The sequence below is a fragment of the Melospiza georgiana genome, chromosome Z (genome assembly GCF_028018845.1).
Source record: "Melospiza georgiana isolate bMelGeo1 chromosome Z, bMelGeo1.pri, whole genome shotgun sequence".
Taxonomy (NCBI): domain Eukaryota; kingdom Metazoa; phylum Chordata; class Aves; order Passeriformes; family Passerellidae; genus Melospiza; species Melospiza georgiana.
Window position 1 is genome coordinate 46,052,022 of NC_080465.1, and position 25,945 is coordinate 46,077,966.

A 25,945-nucleotide genomic window follows, 5' to 3' on the forward strand; every position below is an offset into this window, starting at 1 on the left:
AAGATGCAAATCACAGAAAGTAATAATAAGGGTAAATAGAGAAAACTATGTCAAAAATGCTTCTGTAGTAAAAATGCCAGTACATTTATACTACTCACAAGAAATTCTAGTGTAACAGTCTATGAAGATGAATTTAGGTAAAAACACGAAATGAGGTGGTGGTAGCAGAAAACAAGAGGTACAAGAATAAAGAAACCAAAGAGATTAGGAGGGGGAAAAAGGAAAAATTATTTGAGAAAGAAGACCAGAAGAACAGGTTTATCTAGAAAAGCAACATTATAGTTCAAATACTAGCAATAAAGGAGAGAAATCTGAAAAAGACTGTTTGTAGTGTTCATTTAAACTTCAGCAAGATGTACTCAAGATATGGTTTAGTTTTCTGTGTAAGCTAAATATTGGTCCCACTGAGAAAGTGTACTGTGAAGGAATGATTAATCCTTATTTGTCTGTACTGTGTATTTTCCTGAGGCTTTAATCTAGCATAATAGTTTATAAAATATCATGGCAGAATTTTGACCATCAGAGAATTTTAACAAAGAATAAAGTTGACCTGGGAGAAACACATTATATATGTTATTAATTGTCCAGGAGTAGATTTAGGATGAAAATTGGTAGAAACTTTGTTTTCGTCAAAGAACTGCAGTCCCAGAAGAGCTAGAAATAACTTCTGGAAGAGGGACCTGAGTACATATAATGGGGCAAATGACTCATTGCATTAGACAGCAATGGACTGGACAAATAGAAACAGGGGCTTTCTTGGACACTAGAATTCCCATTACTACTGGTACTTAATACATTTTTAAAAAATGGAAGTGAGAGAAATACCACTCCAAGAAATTTTACAGATGACACAAAATAAGGTAAAGGCTCAAAGTACTAGTGAGATGGAGACTGGAAGTTCAAAGCCAAGTGAGTTCACGGTGGAAAATGTCTAAAACTGGCAACATGAGGCTAGATCTGGACAGCAGATTATGCATACGCTGGGAACAGCATAAGTTGAAAAAAACCAAACACTACATTAGAGGGTACAACCACCAATTAAAGAATAAAGGTATACCTCTTCAAACATGGCTGGGGCTACTTTTGTAAAACTGCTACAAGAAAACAGAATCTAAGGGAAACAGCTTTGGATTTGAGATGAATTATTTAGCTGTAGAACAGTTAAAAGTCATTATTACAGCTTTTGCCACACCATGATCCCTAGAAAATATGTCCTGCCAACCTATATTTAGCCTAGCTCAGTTCTTTTTGGAGTAGAAAAGGTTGTGCTGAAGGTTGATTGTGCCTTTTCCTGCAAGTCAGTCAGTGCCTTCAAGGTCCTAGAATTAAACAGGACCACAAACTTCCCAAAATACTGCTACAAGTCTCCTCATTGACTGGAGTAACTTATGACTAAGTACAAGCAGAAGATGTATCTTTAGCTTGTCTTGCCTCTTGTCCATGAAGCTGGACAATAGGTATGGTATCTCTTACAGAAGTAATAAGGAATTTCACCATTACACGGATATGAGACCAATAGGCATTTAATGCACCACTGCATATATTCATTCCTCAGATGGGATAGAAGTTGGTTATTGTATTTCTCTCATTCTCTGACACAGATTTTCTGAGTTGTATTGGATGTACGTGGACCTAATATGTAAATTAAAATGCTGATTTTGCAAGGCAAGTTCTCATTTTGGTTAAATTAACATGCAACCTGCCGCATGTGTTAGCGTGCTGTCTACTGCTGTAAGCTTGTAGTTTGATTTTGCTCTGAAAAATGTAGATCTTACAGTGTACATAGATATTTGATTTCTTAGATTGGTAATTTATGACACATGAAATATTTTTTTTCACATTAAAAAAATGGTATCTTTTTCACATGAAATATCTGTGAAAATAATGTGCTACCAGTGGAAGCTGGCTATAAAGAATTTGAAAAGCTGGAGCTGCACAAAGTTTTAGTAAAAAAAAAAAAAAGAGTTGGTGAAACGGCATTTGGTGGGAAGAGGAATTTTTACTTGCTTCCTACCCTGCAAAGTAATTATGGTGCCTTTAACTCACAACACTTTCAACTAAAATGTTCAAACTCCAAGAAGTATTTAGAAAGCATTCTCCCTCAGTATTGTCCCTGAATTGCTAGTTTCCACACATTTAGGAGTTTAAAGTGAAGTATTTCAAAGTACTTGGAAAGTAAATAATAGTTCTAAATAATCTCTAAATAATTTGTATATCATTTTGTTGAAGGAGCTTTTAAACTTTGATCCTACATTGCTGTATTCCATTAAACTAAAATGTAGTAATATAATTAACTTTTATCTTTCTTTTACTGACATCATGTTCTGGGGCTTAAAAAGTTTTATTTCCTTTTGAAGTAGTAAAAGATAATCCACTACATTCCTAAATAAACCGATTTTTATCCCTTGACACCAATTCAGATACTTACCAGGACTTGTTTCATGTCACTGTCTGTTAGGAGAACTTCCGTTCACCCTTGAGCACCAATATTCCTTAAGTGGCCATAGAGCTTGGGAATTACAGCATGTCTCTAATTAGGATTAGTAGCAATACAAAAGGCTTCAGGTAAGATGATAGATTGCTTAGAATTATAGAAAGGCTTCAAAACAAACAAAGACTGCCATTTTAGCAGTCTTTAGCTGAGGAAGAAGAAACACTGCCAAAATTTCCAGAATAACAAAAGGTACAAGGATGCATATCATTGTACATTTTAATACACTGCAGTCTCAAAGGGCTTTGAAGACAACATGTTCAAGTCTATCACAGAATGTGATACTTCTCACTGAAGTTAGGGAACTCACTGTGACATGACTGATGTCAAGAGTTTGGTAATATTAAGATGTTTATGCATTTGTCTCAGTAATATTCCATTGCAATACATGTGGTTGAAACTCAGAGATATGAGCTGTCATGTCACTAGGCATATTAAATTCCTTGTGATGATATATGGGCAGGTAATGAATTAGACAAGGTCACTGCTTTATCTGCCCATCTGATTCTCTGTGTGTACCAAAAAATAGGACTTCTAAAGAAATCTTGTATGAAATTTTCTTTCCCCCTTTCTTATAGCATCACTGTACATTCAGTCTTCAATTCATACTTTTTTTGGCATTAATGTCTTTCTTTTTCACTTATGCTGAAAAAAATTAATTGGTTAATTGTAACTACTGATCAGTTTTGCAGACAGTATTTTCAATAGTTATTAGACACCAGGAGCTGCTTTTCCAAAGTTCTAGCAGTTGCAAAATCTAGCATATCTGTGGGGATGGAATCAGAGAGTGAGTCTATTGCTTTGAGACTTCTCATGAAGGCATGCCAATGCTGAATGTTAAGGACAAGAGCTCTGATTAGTGAGCGCAAGGTCGATGAGAAATGTGCAGAAAATTTTAAGGAATTAACTCAGAAAAACATTGTGCTGCGGACTTCGATTCCATTCTTCTTAAAAATGTTGTTTGCTCTCACAAAGTTTGTGTGTGTAGGAATCTCTCAATTTCAGATGCTTTGGAATATATATGCCTAAGAATAGTTCATGACCTGAAATCTTCAAACACATTGAAGTTACCTTTCTTGGTGCTATTTAAAGAATTTAGTCATGCATATTTTTTTAATCTCTCTTTGTAAATATTCTTGTTGAAATGGAAATATTATAACAAATTTTTGTAGTACTCGGTCATCAAAATTAGAAAAAAATACATAGTCTGGCAATACAACTAGAAACAAGACAACATTTAATTTAAATAAAAAACTTTATTAACAATGTAAAACGTTTAGTATCTTACAGTCTGAGATAATTTTGGCATGCCTTATAAGATCAATACTTGATATGCAGACATCATGCTTTGAATTCTACTGGCAACAAAATGAGTTGGCACTGTGTTTTACATTGTTTATTTTAATAGGCCTTCTTTTAATAAATTATTTATTTTTTTCAAAAGCTTGTAGATATACCATTGCCTGAAAAGGAAATTTGTTGCTTCTAAGCATTGTACAGTTTATAGATATTATGATTTCTCTGTATTTACAAGTCCTATCTATTTTCATATATGATTTTTTTATCATAAATTAAGATATTTTTCCATAAAGCTTTGAACTTGAGATACAGTGGAAGACTAAATATGAATGAGAGCACAAAAAAAGCAACTGGAGATTTTGTACAAATTCTGTTACAGTATTGTTTGAATGTCTTAGAACTTTATTAGTTTTGCTCTTAAATAGTTTCCTATGCTTAAAGACTGTGAGAGAATAATCAAATGTTCTGCTATGCTTGAAGACTGTTAGAATATGATTTTAATATGATACTAGTAAGAGTACTGTACTACACACAAACTTTTAGCTGCAGCTCAAACAATTAAAAAAACCTCTAAAATTATATATGAATCATAATTCATGTGTCTTCTTTGAGTGATTGAAAGTAAGCATGCAAAACATACTTTAAAAAGTTTTAAATATGCTAGATCTATTCCACAGCCATTTTTTGACCACCATAATTTGAAAGTATTAAAATTCTTACTTGGAAAGGGGGGTGGAGCAGAAGACAAAAATGAATAGCCTAGTGTAGAAAATATACTTTATACTTTCATCTTTTCAGTGGTCAAATAATAGGGGTTTAATCAAAGTCATGATTTCCATGGTGCTTCTGTGCCTAATCTTCTAACTTGAGACAAGACAACACAATCCAAAGAATCTTCGCTTCCGTCTTCTTACCAGCGGATAGGGAGTCAAGTTTAGGAGGCTGCTATCATCTGTGATGAAAAACCCCATGTTTTAACACAAGCATGTACACATATGCACAGAAAAGAGATTTTATCATTTATGTGTCCTAGCAGCACCTACACGATCACAGAATCATTTATGTGTCTAAGATTGAGTCCAACCCGTAACTGATCAGCACCACATCTCCAGAACACGGCATTAAGTGCCAGGTACTGCCCTTTCCTGAACATCTCACCACCTCCCTGGCATTCATTCCTATGCTTGACAACCCTTTCCGTGGTAGATCCCATAGAGCACAGAGAAAATAATAACCTGAATTTTGCATTTGAGAGTCTTACAATGCTAATGAACAGGATCTCCATAATATTGATAATGATTACCTGATCCTGGGAGACATTTCTGAGTTTTAAAACCCTAGGATACTTCCTATCCTGCTGCACAGGGGCAGTGATTTTCTGGTCCTTGTTGAAGGGCAGTGTTGACACCAGGCAACAAAGAAGAACTCTGTATGCCTTTATCTCTCTTCTAAATTCAAGTTTCTCTAAGCATTATATGTCCCCAATTTGTCTTTCCCTTCCTTATTTCCAGCACACTCTTTTCTTCTAGACTAAGCCTGGACCTTTCATCACTCTTCCAGTCTTTACAATGGTACACATCTGTATCACTAGTGATTCCCTTTTACTTTTCAACATAGTTTTCAATCAAGCTTTCCTACCATGAAATCTTACTTGAATAATGAATAGAATCATTCTATATTCATCTCTTAGCATATTATGATGAATGCCAGGCTGCTTAGTTACTAGGGATAAGATCTAGGATACATTCAGTACATTTCATCAGCTACCACTGTGCAAAGACTGCACCACATTTAAGGAACACCCATTATCAAGAAGAAATCAAAAAGAAAAATTATTACCTTAATGCTGTTCTCACAAACAGAGTGTGCCTGTAGATGTGGAGTATTTAACATGCCAACAAAATGAACGCCCATTGCTAAATACATGCATAGGATGGAGACCCTGCCCACCTGTGCATTTCTATGGGGTACCTGAGAGCTGTCTTGTGGGAAAAGCAGCCTGGTGGCAGACTCAGGGCAAGTAGCTTTTCTACAGAAAGTCAATGTCAGGTCACAGAAGCTACAAGCCTTATAGAGGTGAATCAAATCTCATCACTCAGAAGGATCCAAGGATCCCTGTCATAGTCTGTGCAAACTGCACCTTCATTACTTCTGAGAAAGAAGGACTCCAGACACTGTGAAGTAGTTCTGCTCCTGCCTTTGCATCACCAGGAAAAGTCTATTATTTTATCTACAGATACTGTACCTATAAATTCCAGAATATCTCATGTGAAACTCAAGAGGCCAAAGATCACGTACTAGATTCTGGCTCCACTGAATCAGCAGGGAAGTGATTTTGCCTAGATTTTTTGTACTTTCCATAAAAGGACTCTAGATTTTTATTATTTTTTTTGTATGTAAAGGAACGAAAACCTTTAAATTATCTTAATTTGTAATAAATAAAGAAAGTTCAAAACTTACCTTGATTTTTCAATGGTAAAGGCATAGTCTCCCTGAGTTTACTTAAAAGGTTTTTCATTTCTCTCATATCTCTGTGGATACAACAGTTTAAAAAGATACAATGGAACAACAATTGGAGACTGCACAGGGTATGGCTCACAGTTTATATGCAAAAATAATGGAGCAATAAATACAAAAATCTACTGAGCAAGCATTTGGTTTACATATATGTCTCAGAAGATGCATACCAAAAGAAAGAGCAATGAAATTAATAGGGGAGCACTTTTATGAAAGTGTGATACTAACTTCCTAGTTCAAATTTATGACCTATTCTGGCACTTGAGTATTTAACATTAAAAGCCTCTGGGGGCACAATGTGACCCTTGAGGCAAAATACACAATATGTCTTAAAATTAATATTAGCTAGTAGTAATATCATCTTCATACCCCTTATCAGCATTTTGTAGCTTGTGCCATGAATGTGTTTCACTGTTCAGAAGAAAATTACAACATATGCAACTAATCCTTGATACTTAACACTGCACATTAAATGAAAATTTTAGGAACAGAGCTATCATTCTCACCTGCCTTGGGAGGACTCTGGCATTAGATTTTCTGGAAGGCAGATGATGGAAAATATGATAACAACACATCATCTCCAAAAGCAAATCACATTTGATACATTTTGAAAGAGGCCAGAAATTTCCAAAGAGTTCCCATTTAGCACATAGATGGCAGAACTAAAGGCTGGCAAAGTCTTAATGCTTAAATCCAATATGGTCTTGCTTCATTCTTCTACAGATAAAATGGTTCTCAGAAATGCAGCAGAATGATTAGTAAAAAATTGCACTGTTTATTCTCCACACTATGGCCCAGTAGAAGAGAACTTGGCTTTATGCAAATGAGCATGTTAACAATTCAAATCTCAGCTGCAACTTAGTATACAAAACCTCAAAATAGAACACTAAGAAATGTTGGCCATCAGGATTATTCTCTAGTAAAGGGTCTCATTTTTGTCTTTCAACTGCATAGTTAAAAGAGTAAGATAATACCGCTACAACATTCCCATTCCCCTCCTAAAACTTCCAAATTTAAAACTATGGGTGGAACTAACTGAAATTAATTAGATTCTGTGGTTTTAATTTTGAAATGCATAACTGGAGTATTTCACAAAACCAAAAATTCTGTTAAATGTACCAGAGAAGTTAACAGGTTATTTAATTTACTTATAATTTTCATAGTAGCAACACTGGCTGTCAAATTAAAAAAAATTGATAAATAAATCCTGGAAAGAAATTTGTTTGTTTAGGAATGAAGTACTACACGTACCCTTCAGTGTTTTCAATATCTGTGGAAACCTGCCATAGATGCTGTTGAATATCTGTTGGTGATAATGACGTGTCTTCTAAAATAGGTACTTCAGAACTCTCCTCCACTTTAGCATCTAAGATCTTGGGCGGGCCACAAGGTTCTTTTCCTTTAAAATATTTAAAAAAACATGTATGCCTATTATTTATTGATTAATACAGATACTCAAATTATCTAATTGATGCTTTGAACTTGACTTTGCGCAATACAAACGGAGAAAAAGACTGCTTAGATGCAAACTCTGAGTAAGAACTGTTCAGAAGCAGAGCAGACCACGCCAAGGTAGAAATCAGTGGTGCCATATGTTACTCTTACCAATTTTAAAAGGTTCAATTAAATTCCAGTGGCTCTCATGGAACGCAAAATAACAACCAGAAGACAAAACAGAACAAAATAAGTGAGGAAACTACAACACACACTCTGGAAACGACTTCAAAAGTCTGACACTAAAGAACACTGCAATCCTTGTCTCCAAGTACTACAGCAATACTGAGGGAAGACCAAAAACAAAAATGAAATTCTGAATTTTATGATTTAACAGCAATATAAAGCTGCCACCACCCACAGCCCAAATGCATTACATTCTGAATTTCTGTGTTGACACCTACCTAATTCATGCTCCCTGTATGAAAATTAAATATAGTGTTGAAATTGAAGGGAGGTGCTTCATGACAGATCTTCAAGGCTATTGTGAGGAAGAGAATGGGATAAAGGACTGGATCATGATAATGGAGCATTCAAGAAAGTTAACCATTACAAGATTATTTTGGTAAACCTGCAAATCTCCTTTGGACTACCTGACAGCATTTCTTATCTGTAGTGGCAAGAACAATTCTGGCACCAAATACAGAAGGAAATTCACACTGGAGTGCATCCCAGACACTGTCAACATTTAAACCAGTAGTACAAAAAGTTGCATAGGAAATGTTTTTTCATTTCACAATTGTTGCAATTGGAAAAGTTTTGACATCAGTACAAATCTGAGTAGTTTCTGTAAGGTTTGACAAAGTATATGAAGAACAGCTAATAGAGCCATGGTCATTCAGGCCATTTTTCTGGGACGCTAGAGGCCAAAACTGGAGACAATGGTATACTGTTCTTCCACATCACAAATGCATATCCCTGCTATCAGGGAGATAAACTTATTCTTTAAAATATAGAACTTCCTGAATCATAAGACAACATTTTTTGGGTAAGTTATCTAAATAGTTACATTCTGGTAAATTATTTCCTTGAAAAAAAAGAAAGAAAAAAAGTTATTCTTAGCTATGTGTCTCAAACCAGATGCTGCTTATGTTACAGAGGATACTTGTTTATGTTTTAACGCTCTTCAAATCCAATAGGAAGCCCACAGTTACCTAAATGAATCCTGAAGAGTGCATGACATGACCATAACAAATTTAGCCTCCATGAAAGAATCTCCTATGTCCCTTCTTTGCTGCTTACTAACTTATACTTTGTCAAATCCTTCTGTAATCCACTTTAGCCATTGAAATGATAGATTACCCCAACAAAAGGAAAAATAAAATGTGATGTTTTCTGATGAAGTTGTTTATGTGAGGTCATCAAAAACCCTACACGTCCAGGAGCAAGTTCCAGAGAAGCATGATCATATTCTCCTTTTCCAAAAGCAGTGGAAACGAAGAAGTGAAGGCATTATAAGGGAGGAGAGACAGAGAGAAAGAGACCAAAACCTTTCTGTTGGTTACAAGCTGTTATGCTGAAAGATTACTCAATTGCTTGTGGAATAGCAGACTAAGCCTACTTCACAGATTACATATTTTATATTCTGTATCACCCTGTAGGTTTAACTTTCAAATTTTTCTTGTCCTTAACTGCAGCTTATGCTGTTATTTTAAGGTGATTCATATGGTACAGTTTTCATTGTTCAATCATATAAACTTCATTATTTTTCCCATCACAAGAAGTCCATAACACAACATAATGTTACCAATATCTCACATATTACTTTTTCACTAAAAAGGTTTCAGGTAAACCATCTTATGTGCCACTGATATCACAAGGCGTTACTCATGAAACAGGGTATTAGTGGATTGTTTCATTATCTTTAAGTGTCATGGTGGAACCCTGACCTGACCCTTGGTGACACGCTGGAGAGACGCATTCTTCGGGGATGTGAAAGGTGTTTCAATGGAAACAGTAACAGCACTAGATGAAATAATAGTAAAGGTTCTTTTTCTCAGCTTGAGAACAGAAGCAGAGACTGTAATGTTCTTTTCATCAGCATAAAGACAAGCTCTTGCAGATTTGGCAGAAGGAACTACACAGATCTCTTTTCACCTAGAAAAAGATTACCAGTAATTCTGTTGTATTGTGAGCAATTCATGAAGCCTTTCTTGAATTTCAGATCATTTGCTCAGTCTCTTGAAAGCAGTTAAAGAGTCAGCTAATAATAAAGGCTTTGCTTGAATAATGTATGACTCAGGCTTAACATTTCTACCCTGGTCACAGCCTATAGGGAAACAAAAGCTTCTAAATCTTTTCATCCTTACAGTCACTGGGAAGGATATCTTCTGAACTTAGATACTTCAAAAAATTGATATGAACCCTTAATTTTACTTTCAATGTAGTCAGTGGAAAGATTTTTAATAATTTTAGTTGCAATGATATATTCTTTCTTTTCTCATCAGTAATTCAGTTTGTTTTGTTTTTTACTGTAAGAAGCAGGAAAAGCTTTTGATATGAAATTAAATCAATTTAGTTAAATAATGCTGAGGATCAAACGTGAATATGGATAAATAAGAGGGCAGAAAATTGCCAGTTCAGTAACATCATCATTTATGTGTCTCACCTGTTGTGCCCCTTATTGCTTCTGTGGTGATCTCTGTGTTAGCTGTCTTCATGTAACCCTAGACACCTACTCTTAGTCATCACCTAATTTGCACAGAACTGTGATGAATGAAAAAAAAGAAAAGACAAAAAAAACCCGTCCCTCAGCATTTCACTGCAGAGGAACTTGAGATCTTTGGGTGGCATACCAGACTAACAAAGCTGAGAGAATCCCTCTTCCAAAAAGAGAGCAGTGTTTACATCAGGTTTCTAACCTGACAATTAAGGATAAATGCACAAGCTATATATCACAGCTAAACTGCATGAGCAGGAAAATCTACAAAGGGGAATAGGAAAGAATTGTGCAGGAAGTAAAAAAGGTATTTGACAAATAGGCTAACAGCCTGAGTAATTTAATTCTCCATTTACACTCAGGACCTGCAGATCTTGGAGACCGTCTCACTGGAAACACTATTATTAAAGAAAATGCAATAGGAACAACGATTTTATGATGAAAGTTGTGTTACCCTCCTTCCATGGCTGTTCTTGTCTCATTCCTTCACTTCTTCATAGGGTGCACGTAAGAATGGGTGTCTCTTGATTTTATTTCTCCCTACCTGTGTGCTCTTCTACACTCCTGCATCTTATCCCTCCTTGCATAAGTGATATGTGTAAGTAATAGTACATATCTACCAGTCTTTAAATAGAACACTGATTGTAGCACAACCATTAAAAAATCCTTCCTTTACCCTTCAAAACTCTAAAAAGCATGTCATTTAAACAAAGCCAAAAAGCAAAAAATCTCTCCACTGAACCAAGGGTTCATTTTTGTAGTTCGTAAAATAAGCTATCACTTTTAGGTACTACTTTAAGGAAATTCATATTTTTATCACAAAACACTGGAAATACAATAATTAACTCTATGAATTTCTTACATGAAACACAAGTAGTATGCATGCTTGATTTTCCTGTAAGACTCAATTCTTGCCTTTTTTGCATGACTATACAGGTACCTGTACTTGGTTAGTGCTGGCATCATTCTGCCCTCACCTGTTGTTTATACATGTCAGGTGGGACTTACATATATCAATAACTGTTATTTTTTCTTCATGATGTGCAATAAATAAAATATATGACACTAAACAATTAGGATAAAAGAAAAATGTAGGCCCAAGTAAGTACTTATATGTGTATTAGTTAGCCAGAACTCCTGGCATTATGGAAAGGAGGAGTAACAGATTAAATGATCAGGTAGCCAGACTAAGTAACTACAAAACACTTGAATTAAAGATACTTAGGCATGATTACTTGTGCTCTTTGCAAACTTTCTGAATACTGAACTGTTGAATTATCATATATTCTCAACACTGGGCTTTTGTAGTGTAGGTATCTTACAAAAAAAATTATTGAAGAGCACTTACCTCAGTTTACTTACTGTATAACACAGCTGCAAATTTTTATGGCTTTTGGCCACACTGTGGCCATTACAACTCAAAGAAATAACAGACTATCTGACTTTTCTAGCAGCAGTTTTCTATCTGACTTTTCTATAACAGCAGTAATTTATTCTAAAACACGGTAACCATGCAAGAAATTTCTGTACAGGAAGATTTATATATATATACAGCAAATAAAGGAATATTTGTTCAGCTGAAAAGAAAGATAAGGAGATATGAGAAGATATGTGCTGTGAAAGGCAGTCAAGACCCTGAGCTCAGACCTTCAAATTTTTATGTGGTGTTTCCTTAAGAGAATATATTTCCGAGTAAGACATCTTTTTTTTTTTTTCTGCTGGCTGAGTTTCTCTTCGGAAAAGAACATCAGCATCAGCAAACTGCCTTAGTTTTATCAGTTCTGTAGCTTATTTGATAAATTCTGATCAAGCTACCAATACCTACATTATTATTTACAAGCCACAGGTTGCTGAGAACAATCTACATGTCATTCTACTTGAATCTCTGTTGTGTCCTGACTAAGAACATGAATTGGTCAGATTTCATGGGAGGTTTAAAAACCTAACATACAAATTGTCTGGCAAGGAAGAGGGCTAGAGAAGGGAAATGCTACATCCACATGGAAAGTATTACCCTCAGAAATTAGCTTCAAGACAGAACAAGAACACGAGACATGCACACCTATGGGTTAAGCAAAAGTTAAGGGCACAAGAAACTTTTTTTTAATATGGTCACTCAGATAAAAAACTGTGAAAAACTAAAGAAGTGGAGAAACAAAAAAAACAGCAGCATCACAATATATTTTATAATGGTGAGGTTATTGTCTCTTTCATTCCCAGAGATAAATTTATGCACTTTGCCTACATTTCATTCTCTGTAAGTAAAGAAATCAACGAAAAGTATGGGTTCAGAAAGCTCCTTTGAAAATGGTATGTTCTGTCAGAACATAGAATAAATAAGTTGCAAAGTCATCTAGTGGAACATCCCACTGAAAGCAGGGCTAGCTTGCATCAGACTGCTCAGGACCATTTGAGTCATCAGTATCTCCAAGAATGGATATCTCACAGCCCATCTCGGTGCCAGTCTAGCGTGCAGCTACCTTCATGGTGAAAAAACAATTAACACAGGACTCGAATTTCCATCATTGCATGATGCCCTTGCAATACTTCTAGGTGTTGCCAATACTAAATATTTAACACAAAAAAGCTATTGTCTACTGGGTATTCAAATTATTTGAATCCCTGTCATCATATAGTTTTTGCCTACTATGTATTTTTTTTCAAAAATGTCACAGAAGCTTGAAGCCAAGTTACTGTGTTTATCTCTAAAACACTCTGTCTGGCAAGGACAAAAATCACTAATCAGTAGGGCCAGAATAACTAACATGATGATCTCTGTGGTGAGTTGAAAAACAGATGTCTATCAAAGTTAACCTACTGCAAGGTAGGAACTAAGGTGTAGCTCTTCTAATCCAACTTTAGACATTGAATAGTTTGAAGTTTAGCTTAAGCTATTAATGTAAATTCCATCCAGAAGCAAAAGGGAGAGACAAGACATTTCACAGTTACTCAGGTCACTTTAAGCTATTTACTTTCAGCAGTTCAGCAGATGGTTTGACAACTGTTGCCAATGCTAGGAAATGTGGTACAATCTGTCTTAAAAACAATGACTCATTTCAACAGCTACTATTATCTTGTTCTACAATGGCTCTGCTAATTCTCTCTCTTCCTGTTTTATAGACTTATTTTTGACTTGAAAAAATAATTGAGAACCACAGTTAAGCATTTACAAATCTCCCATTCTTTCTTTCATAATAAAAATTTCCCTGGCTTTAGCAGTATTCTACAGGTAGATATGAAAAGTACACTACAGGATCTTTTAGCATGACAGGAAATGCAACAGGTTCTTTGCAAGATCTTTATTACAGTTCACTACTGTAAAGAACTTTTCCTTGCTTTACTATGTTTTTTATTGATGAGATACTATCTGGGGAAAGAGTAGTTACAATCAGCAGAGATACAGCCCTAATCAACCTGCGTCATCACTGAGCAATGAGGTTCCAAAGTAAACTATACAGTAAATTATCAGCATTTCTACATCTTCCTTTCAGTAGGCACCTAATCAAGAATGAAATGTATACTTGAGAGATGCATTTTCACTGAGTGAGGACATCTCCTTTCAGTTCCAAGTCTATTATTTGTTTTTGTACAGGTGGGCATCTTTTGAACCACATTTATCTACCTTTTGCTATGGTAGTGTTTTAGGAATGATACTCCCCAATTTAGTGCTATCACTGACATTCTCCTAAGCCACAGGCTACTCTCTCTCTCCCTCTCCTCTTTCTGTTGGGGCAGGCTGGAGTTGAGAATTGGAGGCACGAAAGGTGAAGATCACAGGTTAAGACAAGAACAATTTTCTGGAACCAGTAAGAGATAGCCAGCAGTAAGAAGGAAGCAGCAGTGAGATAAGAAAACTAATAGTAAAAGCAACATTATTAATAACATATCTTGCCTGACAAATATGTCTAATAACATTACTAAGTTTGCCCACTTGTCTGACTAATGACAGCTAAAACTTAAGGAACTACTTTTTAAAAAAATAATCAGACTTTTAAATGGTGAGGACAATAGTGGTACATACCTGGTAAGACACACTTCTTTAAGAATGATGATGAACCTATAGATAGGTTCCTACAGATACCTATAGGACCTACCTATAGATACTTATAGAACCTACCCATAGATATATATATATATATAATTCACTTTACAGTTTGGTGCTTGTTGTGATTTAACCTTGGACATCAATGAAGCCCCACACTTGCTCACCCTTGTGGGATGAGGGAGACTACGGAATGGGTGAAAGTGAGCAAACTCCTGAGTTGAGGAACAGACAATTTTAATAAGTAAAAAGCAAATGCCATGCAAGGAATTTATTCACCTCTCCCAATGGGCAGACAGGTGTTCAGCCATCCCCAGAAAAACAAGGCTACCTTACGATGATTTGGGAAGACAAATGCCATCACTGATATTCTCACTTTCCTTCATCTTCCCCTTCTTTATATGCTAAGCATGATAACATATGGTCTGGGATATCCCTTGGGTCAGCTGGAATCAGCTGTCCTGGTTGTGTCCTCTCACAAGTCCTTGGGCCCCCTCAGCATCCTTGCTGGTGGGGTGGGGTGAGGAGCAAAAAGGCTCTTGACCTCGTGTGGGTTTAACAACGACTATAACTAAATCCCTGTATTATCAATGCTGCTTCCAGTGTAAATCCAAAATATCACTTCATGATGGCTAGTATGAAAAAAATTAACTCCACCTCACCCAAAACCAGGACAGTGTTTTATCTTTCATGAGTATTCAGGCATGCCCCAAAAGATTGTTCTTTTTCTAAAACAAGCATCTGCATATTTGTGCAATCCAGTACCTTTCCGAAGAAACTGCAGCGATCCTAGCAGACATATGGACTTTAGCATTTCTGTTGTGTACATTTCTAAGCAACACTGCAACTGGATATATAGTCTACAGATTTCAGGATGGATTTCACCATCTTCTGGGCTGCAATGAAAGAGAAAAATGTAGTTAGGAATGAGACTAGAAGAATGTGAGGGCGATAAAATCCACTTCCTTACTATTGCTAGCAGCCACATCTGCTTCACATCAGAATCTGCTTCACAAACTATTATACTTCTTCTACCTAACAGTATTTACAAACAATTCATTAGAACTATAAAACTCTAGGCTTAGCTTAGCTGAACTTGAGCTGTCTTTGGTAAGACTGTATGTCCTTATTATCTCCTCTGTTTTCAGAAAATGGGTAAATAAGTGACTGAGACATCTTCTCTTTAAATGCTTTGGATAAGTATTTTCTGTGAGACTGAAGCCATCTTCTGCCATTCTATTTCAGTTACCCTTGGTCTTGACAGAGATGCAGATTACTAGGCCACTGTAACAGTCCCTGTTCAGATTACAAATCTTCTATCAAAAGTGATCAACACTACTTTGAAGACACTCACAATAGAAACAAGTCAGTTTTCGCCTACTCTTTCTATGCATTCTACCTGAACTTGTTTTCCCCCATATTTAAAGTAGTGATGGGATATTGCAGTGTGAGGAGAATGGGATGCACAACACTTTTTTCAGGAAAGTAGTAACAATATTGAAAACAAAAATTTAAATCCTACACCTCCATTTTAGGAACCAATTCTCATGCTTGGTTGTAAAATCAGGCATTAAGTATCACTTTTCTAGGCTGAAATCACAGAAGTGGAAAACAGTACAATGCTTAAACAAGAGAAAAATTAAGCTAAAAAAGAAAAAAAAAAAACCACCCCAGAACACACTAAAGACTGAAGAGAAATTATTCTGGAATTGGAGGACACAAAGGACGATTGGTTCCACCTGCCAATCCATTACAAAGCAGATGTCATCAAAGAGGCAGGAAATTACTGGAGCATAAGTTACAATTGCTGTGGTCTATTACGACAGGAACTACACCAAACATATGGTAATAAACCTGCCCATCCTAGCAGCTTTATTTCTTTTGGCTAGACTGTAATACTTTTATTTCCCTTAAGCCACATCTACTCTTCTACTACTGAAGTTAAATCTTGATTTGTTGAAAAATTAGCATGCATGATACTTTCTGTATCTTATCATAAATACAGAATAAAGCTCTGGTACAGAATAAAAAGGGTTCAACCACAATTCTGCTTCCACAATGTGTGCACCACTTACTGTTTCAGCCCTATTCTCAATGAGCACATAGTTACTTTCTTTAAAGGAAAAAACTTGAGAGTTCAATTTACTTTCCATATTTAGAATGTACATCCAAAATTTAGGGCTTCAAACTTACTGCTTATTTCATGCAATATCTAAGTCCTGAAGCCCCACCAATAGACACACAGGTCTATTCAGTTTCTATTTAAGTTTCCTAGATGTCTGAACACTTCTCTATGGCCAAGGTTTCTTCTGCCCTGAAGCCATTGGCTTGTCTGTTCCACCTGAAGGGGATTTGCCCATACAGGTTCTTGTGCAAAGTGGGGCCTGCAAAAAATTTAAGCCACCAGCAATGGTAATAATTACCTTTTTCTGTTCAATTATGAGAGCTCTTTTGATTGGGAGATACAGTTCTACTACTCTTTCTCATGCAAGAAAAGCTGAATCTGTCTAGCTCTCCTGAGCATTAGAATTATTTAACTACAAGTCTGTCCCTAAGAGAATTAGATGCTACATTGTGACAAGGTAATTTCCTTGTAGCAGATTTGAATAAAACAAAAATACAGCTGTTCTATTTTTCTCTGCACTATTTCAGATAGTTAGCAGTCCTCAGACCCTCTTGGAAGTCATGGCTACTACAGGAATATTGTTTGCAATGTTTATTTATAATTTACGATGTTCCTTTCTAGCTGTCACTGACAAAAATATTTCAAGGTCTGCACACAGGTGTAAGGAAACAGTGTTTTCCTTACGCAGCTGGTAAATTCCTATAAAGCAAAAATGTGAAAACTTTTAAACATTATTGCTTTTAGTGAGAGAATTTTTAATTTTGAAGACTGGGAAGGTAGCAATTATAAATAAGATGCTTGACTCATGAGCCAATTCAGATTTATTAGTGGCTTCCTATTTACAAATAACTTGGAAGAGTATTCAAAAGCATAGTAATAGATATTTTAATTTACTTTTTTGCTGTCATAAATCTAGAGTGGTTTTTATTTGCAAACTCTATTTATGAACAGTATGAGAGTAAGAACTAGAAACATCAATAATATATGCATGTTCCAACCCATTCTTGTTTTCTCAAGGATATAGAACATTTCTAACTGGACTATGGGCCAAATTCTTCTGTCATTTGCAAATCCAGAGTAACAGCAGTGATATACAAGAAAAATATTATACAGAGTTTATACAATGAGAATAATTTCCAGCCCACTATCCTCACTATTGTCTCAAACTATTTAATTAGTGTTTAGTTGTAATAATGACCACAATAATTCCATTAGTTTGCAACCAAACAATTTGCTTCTATGTTTGTATATAGACCTCAATTTCATCTCTGAAAGCCAAATGCTCTGATATGAATGCCAACGAGGATTTATTTTATAATCCCAGAATTCTGCGTACAGGGCTTAACATTTTCTTTTAAACCATTATCAATTTTTCTACTTCTGTGTGTACAATGCCATGTCATAAGAAATGCTGAATAGGGGACTAGTACAGACATAAATTTCAGAATGCTGGTTACAATATGTTTATGATTAACTATTATCAACTATTATTTAATAGTTATATACCAAATCAATATTTATATACAAAGGAAAGTTAATGCAAACTTCTAATATTCTTCCTCAAGTCAGCTGTTCAGTTAGTCCAGCTCATTTTTTTTTGAAGACCACTTAAGTTATTCAAGAGAAACCTCATATAACATGATCTTATACAATGCTATGCTAGACTGTGTTTATAACAGAACTATAACATAAAATAGCTTATGTGCACGTGGATATATGAGAGCTAGCACAGCACTGAGCACCTGCCCATGAGACACAGACCAGCAATTCACTGTTGATGGTATAAACGTAGTTACAAAATTGAAAATTCATAAAACAGTAGCTTAAGTTACACAGTTTATTAGGCTGCTATTGAAAGTATAATTTCTTTGTAAAAACAAAAGTAAGTCTATAAAATCTGTAATACATTATTATGTTCTTATACTTTACCATTGGTGAAATATATGAATTTCTTTTTCATAAAATCCTGCTGTTTAAAAATCATGCAATGTTGTTCAACTGAGTATGTTTATAAAGCACTGACAATAAGTGGAATTTCCTTTCCTTTTTATTTTCCTAAACTGAGATTTTAAATAAAACCTATAGAGGGAGCTCTTACACCAACCATATAAGTACCCAGTATCATTAAGAGAGGTAAATGAAACTATTTTGGTAGTTATTTTAAAATTCAAAGAAGAAAATACTAAAATGCTCCTTCTTAAATGCAAAGGAAAAGAGTAAAGATTCATTAAAAAATATTTTCCCTCCAAAATAGTTGACAGATCATTTTACTGTACTGCCAAAATGTTGGTTACAACTGAGAAACACCTTGAGATTTGCCTGAATTCCCACAGGTGCCCAACATTCACAGTTGCACGAAAATTAGTGAAATCTAAGTGAAATAAGGCAAAACACAAGACTACTAAAACTGAAAAATTATTACCGTCTAACTCGAGACTTTTAGTCACATGTTTACAACAGAACAGCATTTTACTTTAAGTACCAACAACACAAAAAATATAGACAGATGTACTATCTCTGGTTAAAAGAGTAGCTAAGATATATGAAGGGTCTGGTAAACCTTTTTGTAAAAGCATTGCTTTGACAAATTCTGTGCTTAACTCCAAATAAAAGTATTAATAGTTCCAAAATACTATAAGCCAAAAAAACTATCTATACATATAATGAAGTCTGTCAGTCTTCAAAGTCAAAGGAAAATAAACATTTGTCCAGTCAGAAGTGAAAATTAAATCGTCATATTCTGTCTAATGCTCTATATATGTGCCTTCCTTGAAAAATAATGTAACTTGGCTTGAAAAATTACTGTCCACAAATACTACCCTGTAGACTGTATTTTAAGTTAGTGTCTGAAACACTGTAGTTTAGAAATACAAAGCAGTAAAAGGATGAAAAAGAGGAAAACCAAAACTTACCTCAGACACGTGGTGCTTCTGTTCAGACACAAAGTGTGACAAATATTGCAGAGGAGATACCACTTAATCCCTTCATATAACAAGTACCAGAAGCCCCTTTGATTACAGCTCAGGTTCAACAGCCTACTAAATCTGCCCCTGCTTTTGTATCTTAAACAGACTGATTATTTCTTTCTCATGTAACCATACACATTTTTAGGTTACAAAAAACTGGTGAATTCATTTTGAATATAGGTAGAGAAGTTGTCCAACAATAGCGTTTTCTTCTAAGCGGTTCCTGGGAAAATGTTCTTATTTGTGTTCCTCCCATTTGCTGGTGTTATTTTTAAAAGAAATGTACATAAACTGCTGTCAGTCTCAGTGCCATGTGTTGGTTTGTTGTTCTCTTATGTACTTGTTGTACTTATGTAATACTGTGATACAACTGCTATTCCCCACCCAGTCCAGCCAGGAAAAAAGCAGGACTTGTTCTTCCTAGCAGACCCATAAATGACTGAAGTACTGTTCTTATTAAATCAGATTGTTGTTTTGAAGCGGTTACAACAGTGCTTGCAGTAACAGAAGACACGATCAGGTTCAGTTTTGTTAGAACAGTGTAAACCTCCAGTAACTCTGATAAGGCTGATGGAGTCAATCTGAATATGATACAACCAGCAGAACAAAACCACAGTGCAGTGGCTCACATTTTAGACACTGCTAACTCCCAGGCTGATAACATTTTAGATATTTCAATTGTTAGAACAATTTAGATACAACATTAAAAAAAAAAAAAAAAAAAAAGAAAAAGGTTTGAAATTATCAGAATCAGAGATCAGAATTTTCTAGACTTCTTCCCTCAGAAGTCAGTTTCAATGGCTGAACCAACTCAAGAAAGGGCAATAGGCAAATTACCAGAACACTATCCAAACTACTCCACTAGAGGACAAACGCAATCATAAATCACTTAGTACATGAGTAAAACAGCATGAAACAGGAGATTGCATGTAAACTCCCCTCTAGGCAATATCAGATGTGTTTTATGCAGTTGCAAGGTTCTGGTAGTGATGGTGGCAACATGGTGCCAATTGTGGGATGAGGTGAGGGTCTTCCCTGTGCTGGACACAGCCAGTTCCTGCAGCTCTGCAAAGGATCCTTGCCAGGACATGGCTGAGCCTCTCTGCAGAGCAAAAAACTTATTTTCAAAAAGAGCAAAAATAGCCACAAGGAGAAGGAGTGAGGGGAAAAAAAGGAGTAAGAAACGAGAGGGAATATCAGGGCAAGAGAAAGGAGGAGGGTCTCCACACCAGAGCAGATCTTCTCTGCAGCCCACGGAGCACACCAGAGCAGATGGATGTTCGAGCATGAGCAGCCACCTGTGGAGAACCTATGCTAGAGCAGATTTTTCTGACAGGACTACTGCTTGTGGAGAAGCCCACACTACAGCTGAGGAGACGTGTGAGGAGGAAGGAGAAACAAAGCAGATTGGTTATGGACTGTAACGCCGTATTCCCATCCCACCTACACCGCTCAGGAGGGTGGGGGTGGGTAGAGGAGTCTGGAGTGAAGTTTAGCATGGAAGCCAGGCAGAAGAGGTGCTAGCTTGATATTTCTTTTCTCATCCCATTACTTAAATTAATAATTATTTTAATTGGCAATAAATTAGGATAATATTTCCCAAGTCAAGCCTGCTCTACAGACAGTCGATGTGCCTATCTTTATTTCTACCTAATCTTTCTCATTCCTCTTCTTCCTGTCTTCTCCTCATATTCTGCTGAGGAGTGAGTGAGCAAGCAACTGGGTGTGAGTTTGGGTGTTGTCTCAAAAAAAGATAAGCTAAGCTTAAAATCCCCAGCAGGACATTTTAAAGTACTCAGAATTCCAAATGAAATTGCATGTGTGTCTTCATTTACACTTTTCAGTTCTCATAAAATTTAAAAAAAACCCCAAAAGGCGTGGCTTTACCACTACACCCTAACCCCATTTTTCCTTCCTTCAGCTGTCTGACCCTTGCTTCTACTTCAGAGAAATCCAGGAGACTTCTGCACTAGTCAAATATGAGCTGAACAGGGCCTTTTTCTCTGCAGGTTATCAGAACTGTTGAGAACGTGGTGTCCAGTCAGATGAAAGAAAATTTTGGGTGGGCCCTCAAGTCAGCCTTGTTAGCTTTAGCCTCAGCTGAACAAAAAAAAAATAAAAATCCCACAGCCTCAAATTATATAATGCTGAAGAACAGTTAAATCAAAACCATTACACTGACCTTCCAGAAAAGATCTGTGCTAACCAAGAAGGAGACAGTGACATTAGCTGTATATGTAATAACTTGTAAGCTTATCTAGGAAATTCCTATTCAGAACACTGCCTTGTCAGCATCAACAAGTTGTTCTCAAATGAATTTGATAAAAATGTAGAGAAGGCACAGATAAGTTTGTGCTGTCCAACAGGCTCAAGCCCAGCCTCTTTTAAATTCCCTGCAGGCAGCTGATAGTCATGCTGCCCGTGGATTTGCCCTTTGACTTTAGTTAAGCTTCTGTGTTATTTAAAATGTCCCTTAATCACTCACTGTTTGTTAATGGAAGATTTATAAACTCCACCTTTCAAAAGTCTGCAAAATATATATGGATTTATACCTACACACCCATCCAGTTCCTTTGATTAACAGTTGTACAAAAATTTTATGAAAACTAGTATCTGATGTGAGGTCATTTATGAAATTGGTTCTGATCTGTGTGGACAAACAGGGTAAAATTTTCCAGAGAGCCTAAAGGAGAGTGAGGTGTTTCAGGTATTTGATGCTGTAGGATATCTAGGTCACAAGGGGCTAGAAACATACTAGATGTAGAAGGAACTCTGCTGCAGGCAAGTGATGCCATCTGCTGTTGGCCATTCTCAGGACACTAAACCAGACAATTCCTAGATTTGTGACACTTCCTTTTTTCATTTTATTTCTGTCATTAGCACCTTCTTCGAATATAAATTTCAACATTTTTTTTCCAAAAGGTATTCCATAAAGCATTAGAGTAATCTGGATATCTGCTACCTGTTTTTGTAACTCAGATTTCTGGTTTCCCATATTTCAAAATGAGAAAACCGGAGTGGTTGTGAAAATATGTTAAAAAGAGACGAGGCAAGGAATAACGCATTTGCTTTTTCCCAAAAATATTATAAATCACTTAGTTAACTATTTAAACTGAAGGAAGGATGTTCTTTAAGTTTCACTGTGATTTGGATAAGAGCTATATTGCATTAACAATTATTGAAAAAATCTATACACTTTCGTAATCCTTTTTTTTTTGGCTGCTAGTCAAATAGACCAATACTGTGACTGCTACAATTCTAAACTAGAAGGAAAATAGTGCATACACTAGATATCTCCAGGTTGCTCAGAATAAGGTGGTGTTTGGGATTTTTTATGTATCAAATGCTGCTAGGAGTGCTTGAATATATCATGCTTATACCTCAAGAGTATTTTTATCTTTTTTTTAAGAAATATTTTAATTTTTTAAAGAAAAATTCAAATACCTCCATAGAGAAGTATTCAAAGTGAAAAAGAAATTATGTTATAGAATCAGTAGAATCTGACACAGCTTCACCAGATACTTCACAGATCGAATCTGTAAGAGTAGTTAGAAATCACAGCTGAGAGACTGAGAAAACTCGAATGTGTCAAAAAAAAGAAAAAAAATAGAAATAGAAAGAAGAAAGAGATAGATTAGCTTCCTGAATTTAAATTCATATATGGAGAAAGAAATTTTTAAAACCATCTGTTGATAAAATGTGTTCAGGAAGCAGTATTCTAGCAAAAAGCACTTTGCAATTTTTTCACTTAGATTTTTAATCCTGCTTTGGTCCCCACTTGACTTTGTGATCTGGTGTTACTTTTATTTTTTCCCCTCTTTGAAAAGCCTTTTTTTCTGTTTGGGAAACAAGGATTTCTCCATGAAGTCTTCCTTTAGGCAGTCAGCATGGTATGTTAGCAGCTGCATGGACATACTTCTTGTTCCTGAGTCTTGAATGATGCAAAATGTATACACACTACTTTTGGTAGGTCTGCAGCTAAATTATATGCCCAGACTTTGGAATATCCACAACTTTGGTGCACTGGGACTCTTCACTCTGCATGAAGGGAGTGCTTCGTCAGCAGCCTCACCCTGTACTCAGTCTTACACACTGTGGTTGCAGTTGTCATAATATTCCCAAGTACCAAACACTACTTTGTTGGTGTTGGGGTTTTTTTTGGGAGGGCTCGTAAACACATGGGTGGATAGTGCTGTTTCACCGCAATAACAACTCCGGAACTGTTGGAAATAATTGGTAGCTGCTGTATAAACATGGCACTTTAAAATATTTTGCCACTCAGCCATTTGCCATGCTGCCAAGGTTACCAGCAGTACATTTGCAATGATCTGTCTTGCCATGATAGACAGAGATATGAAGTGTCAACTTCTCTTTGCTCACACAATAAATGCAAACTTCTTTTCTTCTGAAATGGGAAAGCAGTTTCTTCAACAACTTTGAGCACAGAATTTAATATACCAGTGTCTGAATTCTTACACGAGATCTCCTGCCAGGAAATGTTCATGATGGAAGCATTCTTATGAAAGATAAGAACAGCAAGATAAAAAATGGAATATAAGAGAAAAGAAGACCTCCTATGTTAATGTACAAATAATTCAGTATATTATTTCTCTGATAGTTAAAAATTATATGGAAAATGTAAATGTAGATCTATAAATATTTCCACCAAGGAGAAAATTCAATTCAACAACAGTCAACACTTCAGCATATTTTAACTTTAAAACATGAATTTAAACAGCATTTAACTGGTAATACTGGAATGCTTCCTTTAATGCTCTGTCAAGACAAGATCTTAATGCCCAGATTCAATTATTTACTTAATTGTTCAGAAACAGTGATAAAGCAATTAGAAAAATTACAACAGATTTTGTACACCCTGTTGAAACTGGTTGGAATTTTTCCAGTGGAAGCCTGACAGAACTGGTATCTCCCATGGCTGGAGACTGATCTTGCAAGGTACTGATGATGCTGTTAAGAGTAGCTGCTGTTTGCTACTGTCACTAGAGCAAGCCTCCATGTACCAAGCAGCTCACAGTAAGTGTAAAGTTTTTTCTTAGTTGACTAGGCAGGAAGTGAAGCACTTGAAAGAGCTTGATCAAACACAGGTTGTGAGAAGGACATGCCCTTAACTGCATGGCCCTGCACAATTAACTTGGCAATGTTGTTGACTGATTTCAGTGAGGGGCACAGAATCAAAATGGTTCCTCTCTAACTAAAGAGCAGTGTTCCAGAATGTTGAGAAATACTGAGCATTAGTAAAAGCATTTCCATTAACCGGCAATTCTCAGTCCAAGACTTAAAAAAAAAGAGGCAAGAAATCAGAAGCAAAATCCCAGTATATGTGGAATTCTGAGAGCTCATGCTGAAGCCTTGCTAATGCATAACTCCATTATCTCATGTTTTCATTTCTCTTAAGATATATGAACATATTGTCAACATAGATTGGCTTTATAAGATTCAGTGAGAATCAGAAGAAATTTCTGAGAACAATATTAAGCCAAGCTAAACAGGACAAAGATAGGCAGTGTCTATCACCAAATTGCAGCCATGTGGGATTTCTTAATCGAACAGTATTTAGGAAAATGATCAGGAAAGATGCACTTAAAACTCATCACTAAATTCTTAGCTTTAGTTGTGTTTCATTAGAAACCTACAGAAGAGAAACACTGAAATATGCTATTGAAACAGACTCAAAGCAGCAGGCCTAGTGGGGACAACAAAGGCACTCCTCTCAGCCATGTTGGTTACAGATTAGCACAAGTGCAACTTTCATTTACATCTGTGAAGATAGGTATGAAGTGTATATTATTTTTTTCAGAAATACTAAAATGAAAACGTTTTTTTGGATTGGTCTAACATTAATTTTGAACCACGCAAGGTTCTCTGGTACTCCTAATTTCTGTGGGCATAGAAATTAGCATCACTTGAAAGGCTCATAATCAGCTACACTTCCATCTTCAAATACCTTCTAAAGTTTATCTCTATATCTCCTTGTGAAGCACTATTTACTGATATAAATTAGTAACGCTGGTTTTTGCTCAAGAGCTTATTAACTGATTCCACTTGTGACATGACATGACAAGACGTAGCAACAGGAGTTGCTATGTGCTTTTACATGTCAGGGCTTAGGATTCCAGCAAATTGACATTTAAAATCAATTTCAGAAGAAATTAATTATGAAAACAATGATAAAAATGTAATATCTACTGTAGCAATAATAAAACAGAAGATTTGAAAACAATGCTTTTCCTTGAAAGACTCAAATATGTTGTAAAATTATTTTTCAGAGATAGTAAGTACTGGTACACCTATTTAATAAGTAATTCATCTGCAACATCAGTGAGAGGTTGAA

At 35.8% G+C, this 25,945-nt stretch overlaps 1 protein-coding gene across 2 annotated transcripts in view; it reads right to left on the reverse strand.

Annotated features, from left to right (window-relative positions):
• Positions 1-3,727: 3,727 nt before the first annotated feature.
• The window catches only part of RGS7BP (regulator of G protein signaling 7 binding protein), a 34,217-nt gene continuing 11,999 nt past the window's right edge, over positions 3,728-25,945 (reverse strand). Inside the window, exons 3-6 of one of the 2 annotated variants that reach the window (XM_058043726.1) lie at positions 15,268-15,398; positions 7,559-7,706; positions 6,251-6,321; positions 3,728-4,742 (exon numbers count right to left, since the gene is read on the reverse strand). In XM_058043726.1, coding sequence (XP_057899709.1) covers positions 4,651-4,742; positions 6,251-6,321; positions 7,559-7,706; positions 15,268-15,398 — 442 coding nt within the window. In that variant the 3' untranslated portion in view covers positions 3,728-4,650. The other variant, XM_058043727.1, reaches the window with a different exon arrangement.